Source organism: Talpa occidentalis, unplaced genomic scaffold, assembly GCF_014898055.3.
Source record: "Talpa occidentalis isolate TD23 unplaced genomic scaffold, MPIMG_talOcc4v2.1 talOcc4.4, whole genome shotgun sequence".
Classification (NCBI taxonomy): Eukaryota; Metazoa; Chordata; class Mammalia; order Eulipotyphla; family Talpidae; genus Talpa; species Talpa occidentalis.
The window spans coordinates 129,917,213-129,936,891 of NW_023604295.1; the positions used below are offsets into that span (position 1 = coordinate 129,917,213).

The 19,679-nt window shown below is 36.7% G+C and overlaps 1 protein-coding gene across 1 annotated transcript; it reads right to left on the reverse strand.

Annotated features, from left to right (window-relative positions):
• Positions 1–886: 886 nt before the first annotated feature.
• F11 (coagulation factor XI) lies at positions 887–17,837 on the reverse strand. Its single transcript, XM_037524726.1, has 14 exons — positions 17,786–17,837; positions 14,972–15,134; positions 13,426–13,532; positions 12,208–12,367; positions 10,888–10,997; positions 9,890–10,049; positions 7,689–7,798; positions 7,426–7,588; positions 7,234–7,340; positions 3,400–3,568; positions 2,884–3,059; positions 2,187–2,282; positions 1,323–1,462; positions 887–1,048 (listed from the first exon to the last, which is right to left on the reverse strand). Exons 1-14 carry the CDS (start codon positions 17,835–17,837, stop codon positions 887–889), a joined length of 1,875 nt encoding a protein of 624 aa, XP_037380623.1.
• Positions 17,838–19,679: the final 1,842 nt, after the last annotated feature.

Here is a 19,679-nt window from a genome sequence, read left to right on the forward strand (position 1 = left end):
CTCTTGCTGCAGTGACTGCAGATAACCTCATAGGCTGTGTCTTAACCCCTTGCGCCACCAGGGAGGCCCCTATCAATGTAGATTTCTAAGCCCACACTCCTGACAGCAGCTTGTCTTCAGAAGACTTTAGCGGCTTCTCCCATCTCCATCAGCCTTCCCTAGCTAAATAAATATACAGTGTCTACAGAAATAATTTCCTAGGCAAGTAATCCTTTAAGATTCTTTCTCTAAGGCATGAGCTACAGGTAAATAGCTGCCTTTAATAGTTTCCCATGCAGAAATTCTGGTGTCTACCACATTCACTTTCACTCACTGCTTGTGTCTATCTATCCAAACTAATTTGAAAAACTATATTATAAATTGAAATGACAAGAATTTCTATATTATTCCAAAAACCTGCCATTGAATTTTACTAAAGAAATGTGTTCATATAGGCAGAGTATATATTCTTTACAAATCAATGGTAACTTTCCTTCTCATTTACTCCAGGTCCCATTTTTCGCTTAACAAATCTTTTTACGATGGTTTCTTTTAGCAGTTCTCCCTGATCCTAGAGTGTCACTGCTGGATTTTTTTCCTGATATGCCTGGCTATATTTCAACCCTCTACCACATCAGCTTATAGTATTGCTTTGGCTTAGTAAAGCTGTGATCAAAAAGCAAGAGACTGGATGCTGAAAATAAACTTAGAACATGATGGGCTGAGTTTTGAGAAAGGCAATGTGTTTTGTTTGGGTTGTTTTCCCAATTACCAATGCCCACCAACTTGTTACTGTCTTGGTGTTATACTCTGTTGAGGAAAAGGAAGACACAGTATCTTCTCAGTGAAATCAAAATCCACTTCCAAGGAATTATCTGGTTAGTCACAGGGAGCCCAGTGGCACCTCTTAGGATGCTTGAGTTTTCTCCAAAATCCAGTCCACATACTCTACCACTTTGGTGTAAACACCTGGCCGTTCCCTTTGAGCACAGCCTTCACCCCAACTTGTGATGCCCACCAGATGCCAGACCTCATCGTGCTTACAGGACAAGGGCCCCCCTGAATCTCCCTATGAAAAGGGAAGAAAAGGCACAAAAATCAGTTCAGAGTCTTCATATCTTAAATACATATTGCTTAGTGATTTCACCTAGAATTCTGTATTAGCCCTTTAGTAAACTTCAAAGAACCAAATTACTTGCATTTAATCTAGTCTATCCAGTTTAGATTTCAGTGTAAGTAAAAACAAATATATGGTGTCCCTGCTTATGGCAGGACTGTTTTTTTAAAAATGCATTAAACATTTCAATTTGAAAAATTCAATTGCTTGACAGCACTCCTGTTACCTTGCAAGCATCCTTCCCTCCTTCTTTATAGCCTGCACAGATCATCTTATTGGTTATTTTATGCCCCCTGTATCTTGTCTGACATTCTTCATTTGTCACCAGTGGTATTGGGGCTTTCTGGAGAGTATCCTGTATTTTGTCTGAAAAAAAGTTTGGGTTGTTAATAGAATAACCACATAGATGTCATATAAATATATGTTTAAATGTATTTTAATATATTTATATTTATATAAATATAGTTGTCAGAAGGAAAATATATCTTCTTTCCCAGGAAGGCTCACTTCTTTCACTTTACATTGTACAATACAGAACACAATACTGTTTGTTACTATATTTGTTTTGCCTCATTGTCATATATTTTTATCCTTCATGTTTGGCATTATTTTTATATATTTATATATTAAAAATCTAATGAGGAAAAAATACTAGGTTTATTTCATAGACCTATTGTAATTACAGAGTATAATGAAGATTTTGTTCCTATAATTGTGAGTAGCATTTTGTTAAAGTTAATTAAGTTCAAAAATTAATTATGTCTCTAACTGAAATTACTTCCCAGAGAAAATAATTGGATAAAGGCTAGGACATTTACTCAAAAGTGCTAGGTTTCACACTAAACGTCATTAAAAATAATTAGTCTTTAAGGAGATTGTCATATTTAAAATTTCCAATCAAACAGACATGATATCATCCTCACTTGGGTGACTGTCTTTCCATCTTTATTAATGCACTTGCTGCAGTTGCACAATACCATTATTTTACTTGCAGTTTAGCTGTATGATTTGGTACAGCAGAAAAGGTTATGAGTTAACCATGTTATTTATCTTCAGGATTCAGCATATAGGGAAACATCAATTTTTTTACCTCTTACTTTTCTGTACCCCCATCCAGTCACCCAGCAGTCAGTATATTTTACATTTCCATCTCCTTTGGAAGGTAGGCATATGGGTCGTTGAGCATCTAATTTTAAAAATCATAGTTTAGTCGTCAGAAGGAAAATATATCTTCTTTCCCAGGAAAGGCTCACTTCTTTCACTTTACATTATACAATACAGAACACAACATTGTTTGTTCTCAATTTACTATATTTGGTTTTGTCTTGTCTCATTGTCATGTATTTTCATCCTTCATGTTTGGCATTATAAATCACATATCCAGCATGAGGGAACAAGAGAGAGACAAGTCACATTACCCCACTAACCCCATCACTCAAAACAGAAGTATTGCTTAGTCCTTTTATCCTGCAATCCTTTTTCTCCCTAAAAGGGAGAAATAACTCATTAATATTCCAATACAGTATGAAGTAAGTCATATCACTCTGTGCATCTGAAGCAGCCTGGAGGAAATGTGTCTCCTCACCCACACATCCCCCTCCAAAGATTTAATAATCAGGAAAGACTCTTATCAGAGTCAGTCTTAAAGGACTGAAACACTAACCGGCGCACACTCTGCCTTTCACGACAGTAACACCTAGAGAGTTGCTACAACTAGACCATGAACCTGGTGGTGGAAACATTCCAAGTTCCCATAGTAGATAACTTTCCCTTAAGGGTCTACGTACCAGTAAAATTCATGGTTGTTTCCAACTTCAGCAAAGCAATATCATATCCACTTTCCGCCTTTTCATATTGATCATGAATTATTACTTCTTGAACCCCCAAAAAAGATGTGTTTTCTTTTATTTCTGATTGATTTAAAATGCCACTATAGACACGCAAAATTTTCGGTGACTCTACCCTATTGCATAAACAATAGAGGAAATTTCCATTACCAAATAATTCCCAAGCATTTGAACTATATTGCTATTTAACTGATTGTTATTGTTAAATATTTTTTGCCAATGATAGGATTTTATGAATGAAAAAGTGGTTTTATGTTAAGCTTTTTCTTCAGTCACATTTCTCCTATATAGAGTCTCCTAGGCTAGCATTTACCTTAAATTAAACACATGAAAATTAATGAATGTTCTCTCTACCCTCCAATAGACACACACACACACACACAAACACAAACACACACACACACACAGAGCTTAACATATGTGTGATCGTGATGAAAAAGCAGCAACAATACTGACTCGTTGAAACAATGAGCAGCTGTTAATATCCACTGGTTTCCAATGATGGAGCCTCCACACAAGTGTCTCTGGGTGGGTGAAGTGATGTGTAAAGTTATCTGCCATGGCCACTCACCAAAGTCAGATGCTGTTCCTCCAACAATTCTGGACTTGATTTTAGTTGTACACACTACAACAGAAGGATTGCAAAGAGTAGCTTCCTAAGGCATCATATTCCACCAGTAGGTATGTTTCTTCAGGCACAAAGGGAGGAAAACCTTACCTAGAGTCAATGATTTATCATGACCTTTACTTGAAAAAAGTTACGATCAACTTGCAAAGTCAAAATATGTACAGAAAAATGGACTGACTGAGTCATCTTACAACTCCATGCCCCCAAAGAATGCCGCATCTGGTTCTACAAGGCAACTTATCCTCCCTCAAATGATAACCCCTGATGGTTTTTTGTTGCTGTTCTTTTAAAGTAGTACTTGTCAAGTGTAATCCACAGACCAACATTACCTGGAAATGTGATAGAAATGGAAATTTTTTGTTTGTTTTACCTCTGACCTAATGAATCCCAAACTCTGGCAGTGGAGCCCAGGAATCTGGGTTCTAATTTGACCTGTAAAGTTTGAGAAATACTGATAGAAAGAAAGGTCGAGTACCTTCCACTCAGCTTGTAGGCTTTGTGCAGTTGCTGCTCTACCCTCTCCCACTCAGGCTGACTTTTGGCCCCAGTCTCTCCGGCTCCACCATGGCCTCACCAGTTTGTTGACAGTTTGGGGTTCTCTGATCCAACACTTGATACTTTCCAAGGTCTCTGACTTGGACTCACCCCTCTGTTTCCTTTCTGTCTGACTGCTCTGGTCAGGGCAGTTCATCCTATTCTTAATACCCAAAATGTTAAACACAAGAAGCAACTCTCTTTGTTGGAAACTTTCCAAATTGGCCCCAGTAACAGATAGTATGGAAGTGAGGTGTTTGGAGCACTTGGTAATCTTATAAAATGCAGATTCTGATTTAATTTGGATTGGGGCCTGAGATTCTTTCTAGCCATTTACTAGGTTACGACAGAGTACTATGCCAGAGTTAGAATAGCAAGGCTTGGGGGCCTTCCTGGTGGTGCAAGGGGTTAAGACACAACCTATGAAGCTGTCCACAGCCACTGCAGCACAAGTTTGATCCCTAGCTGGCCAGGAAGTAACCCACATGGCAAAGCAGACCTCTCCTGACTCACCCGCTGCTCCCTACAACAGTGTACTTTGGTCAATCTGTCTGTTCTGTTCCCCACTCTGTCTCTGGTGAATCTCTCACCCCTCCACACCTCTGGCCTATATATGCATAAATAAATATGCACCCCTCCACACCCCTTTACCCCTATATATGCACCCCTCCACACCTCTGGCCTTGTATGCATAAATAAATGAATCTTTCATTTAAAAAAAGAATAGTGGGCCTCCCCTGGTGCAGTGGTTGAGCGCTGGGCTGTGAAGTTGCCCGCAGCCTCTGTAGCACCGGTTCGATCCCCAGCCACCCGCAAGGGTCCCACATGGCATGCAGACCTCTCCTGCTGTCCGCTGCTCCCCTCAGCAATGTATTTCATCAGTCTGCCTGCTCTGTTCCCAGCTCTGGCTCTGGTGAATTCTATCACCCTTCCGCGCTTCTGACTGTACCCAGTGCTTGTATAAATAAATAAATAAATATTTAAAAAAAAAAAAAAGAATAGCAAGGCTTGCAGATCAGGGAAACTTCATGTCCTTGGCTCAAAGCTGGTAGAAGAGACACTATGTTCCATTTACTAGCTTTGTAGCTGTAAAATAATGACATCTATAGGTACCATTCTGGGGCACACTTCAAGTAGGAGAGGACAGGAAAAGGAATAGTGAAGGGAACAGCTGCTGTGATAGCAAGCTGAGGTAGGAGCGAGGGTGGTGAGTCTGTGAAGGCCTAGACAAGCTGATAGGCTGAGAAGAGAGATCTCATTTAAGAGTGGAGAAGGTGGAGATTAGTTTTAAAGGACCATTTGATGACATATTAGATTTACTGAAAGCCCTTATAATTTGCAAATCAGGAAGTAGCATAAAAGGCAAAGTTTAGGAAAATTAATAGCTAAGCATTAAGTAAAATACATTAAAAACATGTTCATTCTATTTTCTAAGTTCAAATTAATACTGTAATGTCTGTGTTTAGCACTACATTTTATATTAGGAATGTTTCCATTGATGGTAATTGCTTTGAACCTTGAGAAAGTTAAGTTATATTATTGATCAATGACAATAAAAGATCAACATCTCACTTAGATACCTCACATTGAGGTATTATTTCAACAAATACAGTGCAAGCAAACCTAACTATCTTGTTTCACTTAATCCAGAAGGTGCACTAAAAAGACAGAAGACAGATTTTATTTTTCCTTTTGTTTTCTGCTTCAGCTAATCTTTTAAAGGTAGAATCTATAAATTTAATAGAGAAGAAGATAATGAAGGAAGGAGAGTAGAGAATGGTTTCACAATTTAAGGTATAATTGCTGGCTTCCATTATTTAAACTATGTCAACATCAATAGCAACAAAATTTGCTGTGACCTCTCTAATAGTTAGTAGAGTAAGAAAACAGAATTATTGTTACACCTTCTTATCTGAGGTAAACTTATTGTGAGGAAACAGAAAATGTATGACATACAACCAAATTGACTGGCTTTTAAAAGAAACTCGAGCCGCCCAAAGATTCTCAGCAGAACACCTCTAAATTCTGGGAGGATATGGTATCCTAGCCAGAAACTAGACACAACTGGACACAAATTATATCCTATATTCTACAAAGCAAATTAACAGAAATTAAGAATTTATTCACCTCCTCAAAGGAGCAAATAAATCTAATTTAAAAGATTTTTACACTCTAAAAACTATGACAAAGATAATTATCACTTCCATTTTGGACATTAAATCTCAGTTGTATTTTATAGTACTTTATAACATCAATTATTAAGCAATAAATGTCTAAAACATGTTTTATATAACTCAATAAATACTGAAGTCATAGTAGGTTATTATGGAGGAAGGTCTTTGGTATGTTCTTTCTGTTGGTGAGTCCTTCCTTTAGATGATTATATTTGCCTACAAACTATCTTTTGCTAGAATGCTCAGAAATTGGCCACTCAGCTGGAAACACTCATCTGATTTTGCTATAATTTCTATATTATTGTAGATCTTGTTTAATCTAGATAATCTTTATTTTCAGCCCAATACACTCATTGTTACAAATTGATAGGTTTTATGGTAATTTTTGCTAATATTCCAAATATGCAGAGCCTTGCACAGATTCTAAAAGGTTGAAAGACCCTGAGAAAGAACTACTCCAGTATTTCTTGAATATATATATATTTTCAAACATATGATGATTGTTATTAATTAAAGATCAAGTAATAGCCAATGAGGTAAAAAAATAATCATTTGATTAACCAAGATGCTGGTATTTCAAGTATAAAGGATAAATAAGAAATATCATTGTTCTTGATGAGACTCAGAAATAAAAGTATTGATTGAATCTGAGTCTCATCTTGAAATACCAATTGTAATGTGTGAAATTAAAACATACTCAATTATTACTAGGCAGTAGAGTTTAGTCAAGGCTGAATATTTACCTTTAAAACATGATCAGCCTGATGATAGGAGTGAAAAGTACAGGAAATTATGTCTAAATTTGTCATTTTATTTTATTAATTTTTTATTAATTTTAATAATAGTTTTATTTTATTAATTTTCTCCTTTGGGGGCTATTATTAATTCCCTTAGTCATGTGTTTTCAGTACAGAATAACTCATTTGTATTTTTTTCAAATGACATTGAACTCACCATTATCCATTTTACATAACCTTAATGTATATCCAGAAATGCCTCCTCGCCCATGAAGTATTTTAGTTGGAGATCCATTGGAAGAAAGTTTTAAGTAACATTTACCCCTGCAGGTTGGAAACAACATATATAAACATAGTGCATTTCTCAAAGAGCAGGAAAGAGCATCTGTGTAACCCTTTTATGCCTTACTTCCCTCCTTTGCAAGATTCTTGAGATGGAGAATAGGTAAAAAATTGACAGCGGATACTGTTGCTGCACATTTTCTGGCAGTCTTCATGCCCATTCATATCAACAATGTCCAGCTCTTCTCCCAAGAAATCAGTGTCATGGTAAAAGGAAGGATGACATAACACTAGACAGCAAATCACATATCAGATATGAGACAAACCTAGACTTGCTGGTCTCCTCACATTTGTTATTCTCCATCAGAAGAAAGTGTGATCACCACTTACCCGGAACACTGTGCCGGCAGTTTTGTAGGCTGAAACCAGAAAGAGCTTTGCTCTTTTTAATGCGTGCACCGGGTAGTCCACTTTCAGATGTTTTAAGGAGACAAAGATTTCTAACGATAAGAAAAAGGAAATATAAATATGTCATATAAAGCCTTAAAGAATATAACATTTTTTATAGTACTTACAGAAGTCAGCTCATGTTGACATTTAATAGTGAAGATTTTCAGTTTTGTAAGTATTTTTCATAAAATCACTGCGTCAGAACCCATGAACCATAGGTGGTAGACAAATTTTCAAAATTATACAAACTGCCTCCATAAAATTTTCTGAGCTTGCTCTATTGTCAGTGTTCTGACCATTTTCTCTGTTTCCTTTTTCCCCATGCTTCCAGCTTACTCAAAGATTCAAAAAATTTCATTTTTTGTAGAAAACTCCTATGTAAAGTAAAACGGGGATAAGTGAAATCCATTTGCAGGCTCTACACTGAGGCAGCATCTTCCTGAAAGGTTGTATGTAACTTTTCCTAATTAGCACCAAATAACCATTATACTGCCCAATAGAATTTTCTTCAATGAAGGAAATATTCCATTTCTACGCCATCCAATACAATAGTCACCAGCCACATATGACTACTGAGCACTTGCCTTGTGGCCAAAAACCTAAGAAAATAAATATTTGGTTAATTTACTCTTAATTAACTTCAATCTAATTAGTCAAGTCTTGGCTTGTAGGACCCAGGTTCCTCTCTCACCCTACACTGAGGGTCAAATGTGTTACCCTCTTCCCTCCCTCTGCCCCTCGAATTACAGGAATTGATTGGAATTTTATGCAGGGAATAAAAAAGAAAGAGCATTGATTAACACAGAATAACACATCACAAAGGGATCTTGCTAATTTATAAAATGTATCATGCCTCAAGGCTTTATCTTTGAATCTCCTTTCTTCTCTAAGTGCATTCAATCATTTGATGATCTCACCGGTTTCCTGGCTTTGATTAGCTGCTGCATGCTAGTAATATCCAGCCGTAGATCTAGACCATGGACCCCTCTGCTTAATCCTGGACTTCCCTTTCCAATTGCCAATTCAGTGTTTGAGTCTGGATGTCTTATAGGCATCTCTTCCTTCTTAAAATCCGTTCCTCATGAAATCTTTGTCATCTCATCATTGGTATTTCCATTCTTTTAACTCTTTGGTACAAAAATCTTGGAACGATCACTAACATTTTTTGCTCCTTCACAATCCAATCCATCAATACACCTCTTTGATTCTATGTTGACAGCACACCACCATCTAAATACTCCTCTTCATGTCCACTCTGCTTCAAGTAGCTTGGAGGGTCCTTATCTACTAGTTTACTCATAACAGTGCCTTGTATATATAGTTAGTAACAAATAAATTACATCAAATACGTTGAGTAAGTGAAAGTAACATATATTTTCACATGACAATCCTAGTACTTCTGAATTCTAGTCCCACTCAGTGGAAAACCAGACTTGCTTGAAGGACAAGGAACTCATGGTCTTATCTTAGTAGACAGCTCTGAGGAATACTCACCAGCAGTGAGCAACCAAGATAAGCAAATACCAAGGGCTCTGAGAATAACTCACATAATACATAGAATGTAGATTTTGAAGTAGACTTAGTTCTAAGGTTTGTTTTGTTTTAGTGAATCTTGTTTAATGAGAAGCAACAACTCGAGCAAATGTGCCTTTGATGGTAAACAAAATTTCCCATGCTTTGTTACAACTTCCTTTATTCCATTAGTATGGAAATGGGGTTCTCAATTCTCAAACTTGCCTTTGTCACAACCCCAAACCCATTGATGTAGATCTTTATTTCTACCTTTTTCAACTATGTAATTGAATTTCACTGATATTTCCAGATCTTTCTGCTCCAGATTAAATTCTCTTAAGCTGGGTATTGTACTAAGTTGCCTCTTAATGGCTATCCCTATTCTGTTCTTTGCAGTCAGAACTAAGTCACTCTCTCTTTGCTGATGGCAGAGACTTTCATGAACTAAAGCAATGCAAGAGTGTTTGTTAGTATTGCATTTGGGGTCAGTAGGAACGGAAGAGAAACTAGGAATTGTTTGCAACTTTTATCAATCCTAAAACACAGCTAAACTTGCTTCAAATTTTTATTGATGGATTTTGCAGCTGTTTTCAAAGCATAATACATTACTCTTTAATCTTACTTCTTACCTTTCATTTTCTTTTGGCCATTCTTGAGAAAAGAAAGTAAAAAACAAACAATTGGGATGGTGGGTACAAATGCGGCGACAGACAAAGGCATCTGGAGCCATTACACTGCCAACGTTAATGTCTGCAAATGCTGTGCTCGGGAAAATATCTCTAATACAAGCTGTACAATAGAAAAACTATATTTAGGAAATCAATTCATCAACAGAACCAGTAAATTCCCAGCTACGGTATTTGTAAATCCCATATGAAAATTTTGGGGGAGTAAGGGAGGAAGAACAGGCAAAGCAGTAAAAAAATCTATGTCATATCATAGTGATGGATAGATAGGTGTCATTAGACATTTGTCCACACCCATAGAATGTACATCAATGATGAGTCAGCTTGGGCTCATCAATTGTAATAATTGCACGACACTGGTGAAGGATGTTGATAATGGTGGGGATGCATATGTGGGTACAAGGGTAGAAATGGGAAATATCTGTACCTCCCTTCAGTTTTGCTGTGAAGCAAAAAATGCTAAAAAAAAATAGTCTTAATAATGGATTCAAAAAATAGTTTAGGCGCGGCAGACCTCTCCTGCCACGCCCGCTGCTCCCCTCAGCAGTGTATTTTGTCAGTCTGCCTGTTCTGTTCCCCGCTCTGGCTCTGGTGAATTCTCTCACCCTCCCATGCTTCTCACTGTACCTAGTGCTTGTATAAATACATAAATAAATCTTAAAAAAAAACAAAAAATAGTTTATCCCAAGATATTTAATTTTTTAACTTAGAAAAACTGAAGTAGTTATTTTAAAATTTAAAATAGAAGCTCTAGCTTTCAAATTCAAATATAAGCTCTAACTTTATAGGACATATGAGATTTCTACATGAAAAAGGTAAAATATCATTGGTTTCATTTTATCAGTGAGCATGAATAGGTATCGTAAGTTAGTCCCATGGCACATATCAGCAACACTTATTATTTAATGGCTAGACTACGTCCATAAGAAGATAATAGTTACCCAGGTTAGAAAGTGCACAGGATTTCAGTGCAAATCCAGACACTACTTTATTGAGCTTCGTTATTCGGGTAGGTGTCCCCGTTTGGGTGTACTTCAATAAACAAATGTTACTAAATAAAAAAAAATCAGAAAAAGTCATTTTTCAAATGCAAGTAGGAAGAAAGCATAAGAGGATAAGAAGCCCCATTTAGAAACAGCCGGGGCACTTTAACCAGGAAGGTACTGTCTGAAAACTATTGATCTCAGAGGTAGACAGAGGAAATTGAGTCACCATGCAAGACCTGTTAGCGCTGTGAATTTTGTCAATTTTGTGTCATGAGTAAAATGAGCTTCAGAGCAGTGGTGATACACAGTAGGATTATGAATGAAAATGACTTCTCAAGTCCTTTTCAATTTTAGCGTTTTAACTTTTTTTATGCTGCAAAGCATCTCCCACTTTCCTGACTTGCTATTCACAATTGTATTAATGTAAAAGAGGTAAAAAGATGTAGTTTGAGCTGAGTGAAGACAAGCCAAGAAACTTATTTATTAATTCTGGTGTTTTGTTTTGCTTTATCGTTGCTTTTTAATTCAATTAATACTTTATTTGCTTTTCATTCATCTTTTGGTAAACATGGGAACAGAATATTAAAATCCAAAGTTAAAAGTCAAATACTAGTCATTTGAACATATTTCTCTTTTTTGTTGGATTCCAGATAAGAGTGGTTTACTATGCAAATTAAAATATCTAAAATTATTTCTAAACATGAAAATTAATAGTATTTTCCCTTTTAAAAATAGAGAATACGTTCATCACTAGCAATCACATTTGCATTCTTACCCAATAGATTCATCCCTGGAATATTTCAAAATCTAGTATGGGATAGTCAAAGCATTTCACATGGAACTGTTACTTGGGGAAGATATGAGTAGTTTTTTCTTTTAGAGCCTATGGAGTTAAGCATTCTTTAGACTAGGAATGGCAGGGTTAGTCTAAATATAACTGCCTAAAAATTGCCCATTTTGAAGTGTACTTCTTTTTAAATATCAACTAAAAGGTAAGTTAAACATATATATAATTGGGCTATATATGTGCTATATATGTTATTTTTCATGCATATGGAAAATAGGGTCAGTGAAAGAGACTTCTTACCATAAATAAAATGCATCCAGGTTGAGCTTTAAATGCACTTTTTATGACAAAAATTAAATACTTAATATAGAAATGTCTTTTAGGGTTAAAATATATTTTGGCATCAAGTAAATAAAAAAATTAATGAGTCCCCATTTTGTATTTTATTAGTTAACCTGAGATTTTGGGCTCAGAGATGGCTCACTCACCGATGCTCTGCGCTTGGAAACTGTCTTGTTGCATATGTAAAAAATTGACAATGGATGTCATTGGTGCATTTCTCTTGGCATTCCTGAGTGTTCTTGGTAATAGAGCTATGATAGTTCATGCCCTTCATGTCTAGGTCCTCATAAACATTTTTGTTGCAAACTGGAAACAAAAGCAGGACTGTGGTTACCTTCTAGACTCCAGGGGCAATACCACTATTCCTACCTTTGCAGTGGTCCCTGTGGATTTATTCTCCAAGTCTTTCACTCACTTTTCCTCTAAACATCTTTGTTTTTATTTTAATCCACTCAATTCCAAGTCTCACAAGGAAGCAGTAAAAGATTGCTAACAACCTTCATATATTGCAACAGTATTAAATTTGCAAATTCTTGTCAATTATCTCTTATCTCTCTTGTCTCCTTAACTCCAGTGGTTGATTTATTAATTAACCTGTTCAAGTATCTAAGTCACTATTGTGACAAGTGTCATCTGAACCTTTATATTTGTTCCCTTTGATATGAATTAATACGTTTAGTTAAGGTAAGATATGGAAACAACCCAAATGCCCCAAAATATGTGTCTGGATCAAGAAGATGTGGTATATATACATAATGGAATATATCAAATGGCTTCTCTTAAAGGAGGAATATAGGGGAATCAAATCAGGGATCAGGGAAAAAATAATAACAAAAAACAATACAACAAAATCAACAGGCAACTATAAATCAGAGACATTCTGCAGGGGAGGGGGAGGGAGAAGGATCAAAACGAGGGAGGGAAGAGCACAAGGGACTATGGTAATGGTGCATGGGTGAATTGGTGGTGGGAATTTTACAGGGACTGCACCTGAGAGGAGAAAGAAAACATTTTACCAAAATGAACTATGATATAAAATATATTTAAATGAATAAATGATAAATATATATTTAATAAGGACTTTCATGTAAAACTTTAGGCTGGGAAGGAGAAAGAAAATAAATGAATGATGTCACTTGTGCAGTAAGACATGCCCTTCAAGGAGAAAACGAAATCTTAATGAACCATAGTTGGGGAATAGGGTGTGTGGGGAGACATGTATATATGCTAATTTTATAGTGGAGGGAAAGAAGTTCATTAGTCTTTTTTTCTGTAAAGCTTTGTTTTGTAGTCATAAAACCACAACCTATTTAATTATATGATACATCAACATAAGTAGTATTAATTCTAACAAGATATCTTACCACTTATATGGTGTGGGCATTGCTTGAAAGAATGTCCAGAAATTGCTCCTGTCATATTCACCCACGGCAGTGTTTCTGTAGCGCTGTCCTTCAGGATGCAAGTAAACCTGTTTTTTTTTTTTTTTTAAATACCATTACTGGATGGAAATTTATGCTTTAAAAAATGGGTCTTAAAAGTCAGCACACAGAAAGTCAAAGAGAAGGGAACAAATTATTTAATGCCAAAGCAAATATTTTCATAGCAAGACTGTGAGTTTGTTTTTCATTGCAACATACCCCATTTAAAGGATCACATGCTTCCTAAGAGGAGACAGGAGAGGGCCAACTGTGGCTTGTTGGTCAGATGTAGCCCCTCTTCTGCCAGTTTTGTATAGCTCATGAGCTAAGGATAGTATTTATATTTTAAAATGGTAAATTTAAGTGGTTATGTAAATACTTCTGTAATATCCTTGATTCTGCTTCTGAACCCACATTGCCTAAAATATTTGCTTTTTCCCTTGTCAAGAAAAAGTTTGCCACTCCCGGTTGTAGGTGCAAGAATACTAAGTTTCATGAATTCATGGTACTATGTAAATAGCTACAAATGCAGTGATGATAGACAAAGATGCTGATGATTTAATTATGCATGAAAGCTTTAATTTTTTATTAGTTCAACATGGAAAGAAAAGTGGCGAACAAAACATTCTAAAATTCAAAACATTGGACTATAAATCTGACAAAATTCCCAAATGTAACTTGTGAATTTTACCTTAATAAGATTCTGGTTAAAAGTTATAAGTTACAATTGGGGGAATGGAGATGATAGAAAGGAATTCTCATGAAGGTTTTTATTTTTTGTCTATTTTGTAAAGTAATGTATGTTGAAATATGTAGGGGTGAAATATTTTGATTTTTTCAAATTATTTCGAATGGGGCCTTACTGGTGGTGCAGGAGGTTGAGCGCCACACTGTGAAGCTGTTCACAGCCTCTGCAGCACGGGTTCGATCCGGCCAGCCCAGGAGAATCCCACATGGCGAAGCAGACCTCTCCTCTCACCCCCACTGTGCCCCTCAGCAGTGTATTTTGTCAGTCTGCCTGTTCTGTTCCCCACTCTGTCTTTGGTGAATCCTCTCACCCTTCCACACATCTGACCTGTACCCTGATTCTTGTATAAATAAATAAATCGTTAAAAAAAATTATTTCAAATGGCTAAATATTTACATAGAGAGAGACGCAAAGCAAACAAGGCAAAAAGGCTTACTGGTAATAGGTCATTACACTATTCTTTCAAGTGACCTTTATAAAAATTTAATTTTCTGTAATAAAATAATTGAGGGAATAGTAGCAGTTTTAATAATATAGAATACCAAAAACATCAACTGAAAAACAAGGAGAAAATCATTAACGTGTAAAAGTAGAGAGAAATAAGAAAGTGTACCACAATATTGAGACCGCCAGAAAAGATGGACAGTCCATGCTAAGAGGCAAGTCTATTCTTGCAGACTTGATGCCTTTCTTCCCCTGTAATCTTTATTGGTTCATTGAAGGAGAAATGCAAACACTTACCATTTGGTTGGATCTTCAGATGATGAGTCAGTCACAAAGGTGAAGAGCAGACATCTTGGATGAAAGGTGCAGACCACTTGGCAGTGCTGGGCACTTGGTGCAAAAACAGTAGTAATGTCGCCTCCCTGGAAAGAGCTGCCTTGGAACAGCTTAGTCACACATTCTGTGATGAAATACAAGCATGTGTTCTTTTGTGTTTTTTTTTAAATTTATTTATGCATACAAGAACTGGGGTACAGGCCAGAGGTGTGGGTGTATGTGTGAGAGGATTCACCAGAGACAGAATGGGGAGCAGAACAGGCGTATCTACTGAAATACACTGCTGAGGGGAGCAGTGGGTAAGACAGGAGAGGTCTACTGTACCATGTGGGTAGCTCCCTGGCCGGAGATTGAACTTGTGCTGCAGTGCCTGCTGATAGCTTCATAGTGCTGAGACTTAACCCCTTGTGCCACTAGAGAGATCTCCTTTTGGGTTTTTAAAAAAGATTTATTTTTATTTATTTATGCATAAAAGCACTGGGGTACAGGCCAGAGGTGCAGGGGGTGAGAGGATTCACCAGAGACAGAGTGGGGAGCAGAACAGGCAGATCTAACAAATTTAACATTTGTTAAAAATTGTTAAAAAATTAACAATATTTGTTAAAAGTGCTCTAGACTGCACTCCCCTCCCAGGTTAGGACTGGCACAAGCCCGGTGAGGTACACTGACAGAATTTACACAATTGAGATCTGAACCCCAGAGAGGAGGGATCACAATGGCACCATAAGCATGAGCAGACCCCTCACCCCAGCACATTCATACCAGCAACAGGCCCTTAGGGTCCCCCCACCCACTTGCTGACTCAGCAACTGCAAAAACAGTTCTCAGTACCTACAGAAGGCTGCAAAGACCAAAAAATAAAATGAGTTCCTTCTCTCTCTGAGCTCTACACTGCTTCCAATGGATTGTAGGTTAGCCTCCCCAAGAACAGGGAGTCTATTCCCTCTGCAAAATATTCCCATGGATCATTGAAACTCACCTCTTATGCAAAGCAAACATGCTGCTTTAAAACGTTACTTTTAAGAAAGTTATTTAAAATTATTTGGGAAATTGTGGGCTCTCCCTGGTGGCACAAGGGATTAAGTCTCAGCACTATAAAGCTATCAGCAGCCACTGCGGCATGAGTTCCATCCCAGGCCAGGGAATGAACCCACATAGTGCAGCAGACCTCTCCCGACTCGCCCGCTGCTCCCTTCAGCAGTGTATTTCAATCAATCAGTCTGTTCTGTTCCCCACTCTGTCTCTGGTGAGTCCTCTCTCCCTCCGCACTTCTGGCCTGTGCCCCAGCTCTTACATGCATAAATAAATAAAATAAATCTTTAAAATTATTTGCGAAATTAAATGGATATTATATATTTAATATAGGTGCTAAATTTCTAAAATATACCCCCTACTAATTTCATGATATAATTTTACAAAGCAGATTGATTTCAAAATCCAAATACAATTTCTTAGCTCTAGAAAAATACTGATTAATCTTTTTATTGGCGGTGGGTGTTGGTGAACTCTCCAGTGCAATACCAGGATCATTGACTTTTAAATGCTAAACTCTAAATTTTCATTTCTAGAATATGGAATAACACCAACTTTGTCACAATAGAATGATTTTCTCTCCTACCCATCCCCTTATACAGGTTAAGTTCAGTGATTTTTTTATTTATAGTCACAGTTCCTGTGAAAAGGAACAATTCATAAGGAAAACTGTTCATAAAGGGAAAAGGACTATGATATATCATAATGTTCCTATCAGGTTCTAGTATCAACATTGTAGTGCCCTGATAAGATGGGTTGATGAGTGGGGAGAAGTTGACCCTTCCTAATAAATAATATGTTTTTCATTTAATTAGTTTGGGTTTTCTTCATTCTTTTCCTCCTTCTAGTTTATTTTCACTTCATTTGCTATTCTCTGACTCCTTGCATTGGACTCATATCATTAGATTTCTTTTTTTAAAAAAAAAATGTATGCATGGACATTAATACATTTGATCTCAGCACTGATTCAGTTACATTTGAAGGTTTTGATATGTCATATTTTCATTATCATTGAACTTAATATCTTTTCTAATTTTCATTGTGGTTTCTCCTTTGAGCCATATTTATTTAAAGGCACATTATTTAATTTTTCAAACATTTGAGAATTTTCTTGTTGTCTTTTTTGTGATTTTTTAGCTCAATTTCATTGTGAGTGGACATGTCCTGTATAATATTAATCTTTTAAAATTTGTTGAGACTTATTTAGGACATTGTAGATCATCAACTTCTCTAAATGTTCCATATACATGTGTGAGGATATATGTATGTATATAAGTGGTTATACAGGTATGTTCAAAATAAGTCCATTGATTTAACACTGACTTGTTAATCAATGAAATGTCAATACTATTTCATAATGATGACAGTGATGGCAGCTTTTATGGAAAATTGACTACTTGGTGAGGCATATGGAGATGTCTGCTTTTTATTACTGCTCTTAAATATTTAAAGGTGTGATATCAATTTAGCTATAGACAAGTGGATATAGACACAGATTCCTATGATTATAATTAACCCCTTCATCTCAATTTGCCTCCCTGCTTAGAAAACCTCTGAAGTCTGAAGTGGAAAATAAATAAAACTATTTTCTTTCTTTCCCTGGAGTAGGTGGCATAGGAGTCTCCCACAGTACAGGGACTGGGTGGTGATTTCCTCTCTGCATTTCTGCCCTCATGCTCTTTAAACTTCACGTCAAGAACCCATGCTGTTTCCAGTCCATAGTTAAGGAAAAGCTCTACTTACCGCTGGAAACTGAGACAAATAAAATGAAATGCACCATTTGATATAAAATCATCCTACAGAAAGAAAAATTTGCATGTTTTTAGAATAGAAAATGTGATTTATAGTTAGTTCACTGATGTCAGTGTTTACAAGAAATAGGAGAGGAAGGAGTAGTTAATTCAATAGTTTTCAACTCTTTAACCTACTAGCATTGGGTTTCTCTCATTCCCAAATCCTAGAACATTCCTCAGCCTGGTTGCCTGTGTGTGTTAAATACCTTCCTAATTCTGAAAAACCAGAACCAACAGGGAAGGAATTTGCTCCTTTCTCTCTCCTGCTGTCCTCTCCTCCCTTCCTCCCCTGTAGTTCGTCATCATCTGACCTACTCCCATCCAGTTTTCCATTTTTGTCTTGTGAGTTCTTTCATTCCATCTTGAAATCTCTCTCTTTATCAAAGAATCCTAGGGCCTTGCCTGGTGGTGCAGCAGTTGAGCGCTGGGCTGCAAGGCTGCCCACAGCCTCTGCAGCGCAGGTTCATTCCCTGGCTGCCAGTGAGGGTCCCACAAAAAAAAAAAAAAAAAAAAAAAGAATCCTTAACAATTTACTACTGAAATTTTCCATTTTTACAATTCTGCTGCAAATATATTACTAGTTCATCTCAGCCACCTGGAAATGAATGTGTCCCCATGAACCACTGACCTGATTGCTCTAAGAAAAACCCTTGAACAAAACAATGAATGACTTAATTTTTTAAACATTACTCTTGAATATCTTTTTAATTTGTAAAATGCCTGTCAGTGAGTACAAGCTACTCTTCTTTCATTCTGCCTCTCCTATTAAATTGGTTATGGATATTAACTAAAAACTTCACAAATATTCAATCAGACAAGTTTTAAAAGTCAACCATTCTCTAATTGTAAAAAATTTTAAACCCCCCATAGTAGAAAAAGTCTCTTCAAGGAACAGTTGCTTGCAAGAAATTATAGATAATAATTTTTGAAAGCATACCTGAAAACAGCTTTTTGCTACTTGGCTGCAATTCTTAAGAAGAATGGTTTTCTTCTAAAATGGGCTTCATTCGCCTCTTCAAATGAGCTTATGTAGGTAATGTTCACTTAACTTTAATATTTACTGTTCCTGGTTCCCGATGTTATGTAACACTGTCTCTTTGTACAGCCTGTCTGTGTAAGCCTTAAAATCTCTGAATATCAAAAATATACCTTGGTAGCATTTTCTTGATTTTTTTCCCAAAAATTTTCTTTCCTTTTATTTTATTGTTTTCAAACAAATGGCACATGTAGAGTCAGCTAGAGAACATGAGTTTGTCAGTATGGCTTAGCAGTCCGACAAACACATTTAATGTGTCTGCTCACCAAAGCTGCCCTTAAACACACTTTCAAAGAACAGTTGTTAACCATTAATTCCAGGCCAACTTGAGTCTCACAATCTAAAAAGAAAACAAGGCAAGTGTAATGGACTTACCATGTAGATATGAATGGACGATACCTCAGTGTTGGGGCTGGAGGATGGGTTGAAACACTGAAAGCCTAAAAAAAATTAATTAATTAATTAATGGAAAATGTGGGTTTTTTTTTTTTTTTTAGTAGATGTGCTGCGGAAGCGAGCACAAGGGGAGTTTGTTTTTTTTTTTTTCTTTAAATCTCAGTGCACTGAGACACAAATGTGGAGGCAGGAAGTCCAGTGTTCAGATAAGCAAGTCCTGTTGCAAGCCTGGCAAACATAGAACTGAAAGGTCGTTTCCCTTTGTCCTGGAGGGCACCTCCTAGTGGCAGCACCTGCTGCAATGAACAGAGAGAGCTTATGAAATATTTTTCTGGATTTCGCCTAATTAGATTTCTGTTAGTAGCCTTTCTTTCGACGTTGAATAAGGGATGAGAGTTCTGTGGAAGGCGTG